At 51.9% G+C, this 6,665-nt stretch overlaps 1 protein-coding gene across 1 annotated transcript; it reads right to left on the reverse strand.

Annotated features, from left to right (window-relative positions):
* Positions 1-678: 678 nt before the first annotated feature.
* Positions 679-2,040, reverse strand: CLDN3 (claudin 3). Its single transcript, XM_066382389.1, has one exon. The coding sequence runs from the start codon at positions 1,702-1,704 to the stop codon at positions 1,042-1,044; it is 663 nt and encodes a 220-aa protein (XP_066238486.1). The 5' UTR covers positions 1,705-2,040; the 3' UTR covers positions 679-1,041.
* Positions 2,041-6,665: the final 4,625 nt, after the last annotated feature.

Genomic DNA, 6,665 nt, shown 5'->3' on the forward strand with positions numbered 1-6,665 from the left:
ATGAGGAATTTCTCTTTCCTGGCCCTGGGCACGGGCGGCCCCCTTTCCCACTGCCTGAAAGTCCTGAACCTTCTCCAAGATGCCAATCCTCCCAGACCTCATTTATCTTCAGCATCTCAGTGTCACCAGAGGGTTCAAGTCCCTCTCTCTTTCCTACCCTGGAGGACCCCAGGGTAGGGGGGGGGAGAAGAGGCCCCTCTCTCATCTCTCCCCCCAGGTGAGAAGATTCTGCCCAGTTTTACTTCTGGTAGAAAACAATAGGTCTTTCTGTTCTCCTTTTTCAAATATGAAATCATAGCATTGAATGTGCTCTTTCATGCAACACTGGGAAGATTCTGGTATGCAGCCACTGTGGAAACTGACGCTTCGAGCACAAATCCAGATGTCACAACCTAGAGAAGGGGTCCCTGATACCCTCCTCCCACCCCTACCCCCACCGCTCTTTGCTACACCTGAAACTGCCCACACCTGCCTCTCTAGATTGGGCGTTGTCTGAATCCCTAGTGAGTAGGACAAATGACCGCCTAGCCGGCACCCAGTCCAGTTTATAACCTCACTTCTTCTGTTACTGAACCTCTGTCCCTCTCTAAGCTTCATCCCTAGCAAAATTCAGCCAAGGCCCAACTCTCGCACGGAGGTGGAGACACGCGGAGGTGGACAAGGAGGCGAGGCGCCGGCAACTGCAAAACGAAAGGCTTTTATTGAAGAATATCAAGTGGCCCTTTTCAAGGCTGCCGGTGCCGGTGCCTGACCAACAAGGGCCTAGGGGCCTTGGCCCAAGGAGGATGAGCAAGCAGCTCTGGCCTGGGCTCCAGAGGGGGAGGTTTCATTGTCTATGCGGGTTACCAGGTTCCGCTTTCCTGCTGCCTGCCCGCGGAGGGGTGGCAGCTGAGGAAGGGGGCGACGGGCGGGTCCGGGAGGGTCCCTCCAGTCCAGCGAGAGGGCTGCCTGACATCTGGTTTGGGCTGGTATCCGATGCAAGGTGGCTCGATGGACTGGTGAGCGCTCCAGCGCTTAGAGATGGTGGAACGCGACTGTCCCTCAGACGTAGTCTTTGCGGTCGTAGGCTGGGCCGGTGCCAGTGCCGGGCCCGGTGGAGCGCGGCGCGGAGTAGAGGATTTTGGCGGGCACATATTTCTTCTCGTTCGGTGGGCACGAGCAGCAGAGCAGCGCCCCCCCCAGAAGCTGCAGCGCCGCGGCCGCCCAGCCCACATACAGGCCGGAGCCTATCTCGCGCTTCTGCGCGTCCGGCACCAGGGGGTTGTAGAAGTCCTGGACGATGGTGTTGGCAGACCAGGACACCGGCACGAGGGTGAGCAGGGCGGCTAGCAGGAAGAGCACGCCCGCCACGATGGTGATCTTTGCCTTGGCAGTGTCGTCCTGCACGCAGTTGGTACACTGGGCGCCCACGAGAGCCACGAGGAGCCCAAAGGCAGCCAGCAGGATAGCGACTACGATGAGGGCGCGGGCCGCCTGCAGGTCCTGCGGCAGCGCCAGCAGCGAGTCGTACACCTTGCACTGCATCTGGCCGGTGCTCTGCACCACGCAGTTCATCCACAGGCCCTCCCAGGTGATCTGTGCTGTGATGATGCTGCTGCCGATGAAAGCCGACACCCGCCACATGGGCAGCGCGCAGCACACGATGGTGCCTAGCCAGCCCAGGACGGCCAGCGAGGTGCCCGCGATCTCCAGACCCATGGACATGGCTGCCGCTCCAAAGCCGGCTCTGCCGGGCAGCTCCGGGTCGGGGACGACGAGGGGCCGCAGCCGCTGGGCCTGGGCAGGAACGGAGGCGCGCCTACCGACGCACGCCCCGACGGACAGACCGACGAACCCCGCTCTCGGTAACGGCTGCGCTCTGGCCGCTCGCGCCGAGGCTGCCTCTGCACCTGCCTGTGGCTTTGTGGGCGGGACGGCGCGACTGAGCTGGCCCTAAGTAGGGGCCGATTGGTCTTAGATCCGTGTCCAACGCTCCAGCGCGGGCGGGAGGGGCGGAGCTGCTTTCTCCCGGGCCCGGAGACAGTGACGTGGCCCCTCTTCCCACCTTTACTGAGAGCCGGGGAAGGAAAAACTTGGCCAGGGGTGGCGCACAGCGCAGGGTTGGGAGTTGGTGTGCAAGATAGGGTGGGGCCTAGGCCTGAGCCCCCGCCTCTCTCTCCTAGTTCCCGGCTCCTGGTAAACTAATTCCTCAGGGCAGGTGGGGGATGGGGTGCACATCACAATCTGGCCACCAGCCCCACCCAGCATTTTTTTAAAAACAGATTTTATTTATTTATTTATTTACTGAGAGAGGAGGGGGTGGAGCGAGAAGTACAACTCATTGTTACTTCACCTTAGTTATTCATTGCTTGCTTGGTGTAGGTGCATCCACTAGGCAAGCCCAGGGCTTGGAACCTGCGACCTCAGCGTTCCAGGTGGAGGCTCTGGCCACTGCCACCACAGGCCGGGCACACCAGCACTTCTAGCTGAATTTATTGGGGTGACACTGGTTAATAAAATTATAGAGGTCTCAGGTGTACAATTCTATAATATAATGTCACCTGTATATTGCATTTTGTGTTCACCACCCCAAGTAAATTCGTCTTGCATCACCGTTTATCTCCCCTTTACAGCCCTTGAATTTTCTTAAATTTTTTTTTTTAATTTTAGAGAGTTGCGGGGGGGGGGGGCGCAGACAGACAAAGAACATTGATCTGTTCCTGTGTGCGTCCTGACCAGGGATGGAACCAGCAACCTCTGTGCTTTGGGATGGTGCTCTAACCAACCGAGCTATTCGACCAGGGCTGCCCCGTATTTTCAAGGCCTTTGGCACCCACGCGACTAATGAAAGGGGCGCTGCCAGCTGCTCTGGGGACTGGAAGGTGTAGCGCAGGCGTGGCTAGGGCTGTTTTCCGAGTGAGCTGTGCCCCTGCTCCTCCGTCTCTCCTCGTCTCTCCTCGAGCCTCTTAAGGAAGCACTCAGGAGCCGATCTCGGACTGATTCAGGTCCATGAGGTTGCCAGCCCTAGAGGTCTGTGCTCTATAGCCAGGGACCGCTGGCAAAGGCACCCAGAAGACGCCCCTGAGCCAGTGCTGAACAAAATTCAACAGCCCCACTATAGCCTCCTGGACTCTTATCCCTCGCAATGACTCTGGATCCCTTTAGCTGAGCTGCTCTCCCCTCGCCCAAGTTCTCCTCCTCCTCCTTATTGAGTCCCCTCCTCTCTCACCCTGTCTTCCCTCCCTCTGGACCCGGAGTCAGTGCTGGGATCCACCTTAATGAAATGGTGGTGAAAGATTTGATTCCCGCAAAAGTGGGAAGTCAGAGATATTGCCTGCAATGCTCTTGCTTCCTCCACACCTGGGCCTTCCCTCACCCTGCTTAGAGCCCTTCAGATTGGCCCTGGAGGCTCTGCCTAGTCTGTCTCTGCCTCCATCTTCTCTCTCTCCATGACTCCAGTGCTTGGATCTCCTGGCTGTTCCTCTATTATCCCGCATGCTCCCACTTCAAGTCCCTTGTGCTTGTGACAATGGGACACTTGTATATACCCACATGGCTCACTCCCTCTACCTTTCAGGTTTTAGCTTCCAGCAAGGTCTGCCTTCCCTGACCACACTGTTTAAAATGACTACTACTCACTCCACCGTGTTCTGCCCTCTTTTCATATTGTATATTCTCCTGAGCATTTCACACCACCTGCCATACTCTATATTTCTCTTATTTATTTTATTTTCTCTCTCTCTCTGCTCCAATATGTCAGTTTCACTGGGACACCCAGAATGTTCCCAAACAAGCATGGATGTCTGCTGGTTTTATTCAGTGCCTAGAACAGGGCTGGGTACTAAGTTAGTTTCAGGATTTGAAAGAAGGTAGGGCATCACTTTCTTGTGTTCTTGCAACTTTGCCTGCCTGGACCCTCCTATTGGTACAAATGACTAATAATGGGACACTACTGTGTTACCTAAATCAGGGCTTTGTAATCTAGTAGGAACCAGCACACATCCAACTATTGATAGATAAGAAACCTCATTGAGCGAGACCAAGGGTTTTTTTAAATTTTCTCTACATCTCTCAAATCACAGGCATGTAGCTTGTGTCCTTGTCTGTAAGTACCCAAGTCCTGGCATGATAGAAGAGGCAGGTAGACAGGACCAGAAGCACAGGAAACCAGGGTCCTACTTGCAGGCGCAAAGGTCTTGGGTGGGGCCTATTAGGGTTGTGCTGGGCAGGGCTGGGAGTGCCTGGCCAGAGGGCTTAGCTGCTGCTGGGTGGGGGCTGCCCTGGAGGAAGTTCTCGGAGCCAGGTCCATTTCAGTGGACTGCTGGCTGCTAGTTTCCTGATTAGTGGGGGTGGCTTTGGCTCAGACGGAGGCAGAACCCCCAGGCAGTGCGGATGGGCTTAGTGGAGGGCAGAGATCAGGTCCTTTGGCCAGAAAGTGAGTTCCCTGCTAGTTGTTTCTGGGTGGGGTGCTATGAGCTCTTCTCTTGCTAACTGTGAGGCTGGGGAAAGTCATGTTATCTCTGTTAGGCTCAGTTTCCTCTGTGAAATGAAAAAAATGATGTCTACATGACCCATCTCACAGATTTGTGATGACATGGAGGTGATGTAAGTGTATTGTAAACCATAAAACAACCATTTCAGGACATACCAATACGCAGGGAAGTTATGTGGAGAAAGTAAGAGGTTTAGTTACATTGACTTGAATTTGAGCTGGTCTCTACTCTCATCAGTCGTGTGACCTTGAGCAAGTCCTTTTCCACCTTGAACCTAAGTTTCCTCATCTGTGCATAGGGGTATGTTTTGATTTGCTCAGGTAAGAGGGGCGAGCAGGAAGAGGTCCCTTGTTCCTGGATCTAAATGAGGTAGACCTGCTGGGGAAGGCTATGAGGAGATGAGGGCAGAAAGCCTGATGACCAGCAGCCAAACTTCAGGGACTTTGCGAATATGACTTTGGCTCTGGGCGAAACAGCTCCAATTCACTTTTTTTAAAAATTATTTTTATTTTATTTATTCATTTCAGAGAAGAGAGAGAGAGAGAGAGAGAGAGAGAGAAGGTAGGGAGGAGCAGGAAGTAGCAACTCCCATATGTGCCTTGACCAGGCAAGCCCAGGGTTTCAAACCGGCGTCCTCAGCATTTCCAGGTCAAGGCTTTATCCTCTGAGCCACCGCAGGTCAGGCCCAGTTCACTTTTTGCTTAATATCTACCATGGGTTTTCCAGCCCAATAATAGAAAGATAAACATCCCAATTAGAAAATTGTCAGAGGCCTGACCTGTGATGGCTCAGTGGATAAAGCGTCGACCTGGGAATGCTGAGGTCGCCGGTTCGAAACCCTGGGCTTGCCTGGTCAAGGCACATATGGGAGTTGATGCTTCCAGCTCCTCCCCCCTTCTCTCTCTGTCTCTCCTCTCTCTTTCTCTCTGTCTCTCCCTCTCCTCTCTAAAATGAATAAATAAATAATAATAAAAAAAATTAAAAAAAAAAAGGAAATTGTCAGAGAATCTAAATAGACATTGAGAATAGGCAAAAAAGAATGCATATGTCCACAAATCACATGAAAAGATGTTCCACACCATTGGTCATTAGAGAAACGCAAAGCAAAACCACACAGAGTATGAAAATCAGAAAGAACATGTGGCCTGACCTGTGGTGGCGCAGTGGATAGAGCGTCGACCTGGAACACCGACAATGCAGGTTTGAAACCCTGGGCTTGCTTGGCAAGGCACATATGGGAGTCAATGCTTCCCGCTCCTCTCCCCCTTCTCTGTCTTCTTTAAAATAAAAAAAAAATAAAAAAAGAGAGCACATGGAGAAATCGGAGCCTTCCTACAGTGCTGGTGGGAAAGTAAAGTATTACAGTTGCTTTTCTCTGTATCGTTCCAATTTTAGTATATGTGCTGCCGAAGCGAGCACTACAGTTGCTTTTGAAAACAGTCTGTTCCTCAAAAGGTAGATTTACATGAGACCCAGAAATTCTATTTATCCAAGAGAAATAAAAACATGTTCACAAAATATTTGTACAAAAATGTTCATAGAAGCGTTATTCATAATATTCAAAAAAAAGGAAACAGGCCTGACCTGTGGTGGCGCAGTGGATAAAGCGTCAACCTGGAAACGCTGAGGTTGCCGGTTCAAAACCCTGGGCTTGCCTGACCAGGTGGTGGCGAAATGGATAGAGCGTTGGACTGGGATGCTGAGGACCCAGGTTTGAGACCCCGAGGTCACCAACTTGAGCGTGGGCTCATCTGGTTTGAGCAAAAGCTCACCAGCTTGGACCCAAGGTCCCAAGGTCGCTGGCTCAAGCAAGGGGTTACTCGGTCTGCTGAAGGCCGGCGGTCAAGGCACATATGAGAAAGCAATCAATGAACAACTAAGGTGTTGCAATGAAAAACTAATGATTGATGCTTCTCATCTCTCTGTTGCTGTCTGTCTGTCCCTCTCTCTGACTCTCTCTCTGTCTCTGTAAAAAAATAAATAAAATAAAATAAAAAACAAAACCCTGGGCTTGCCTGGTCAAGGCACATATGGGAGTTGATGTTTCTTGCTCCTCCCCCTTCTCTCTCTCTCTCTCCCCCCTCTCTATAATGAATAAATAAAATCTTAAAAAAAAAATTTTAAAAAGTATTTTTAAAAAAGGAAACATCTTGAATGTCAGTTGACGAAATGGATAAGCAAAAGTGATATGCA

The sequence above is a fragment of the Saccopteryx leptura genome, chromosome 4, assembly GCF_036850995.1.
Source record: "Saccopteryx leptura isolate mSacLep1 chromosome 4, mSacLep1_pri_phased_curated, whole genome shotgun sequence".
Lineage (NCBI taxonomy): Eukaryota > Metazoa > Chordata > Mammalia > Chiroptera > Emballonuridae > Saccopteryx > Saccopteryx leptura.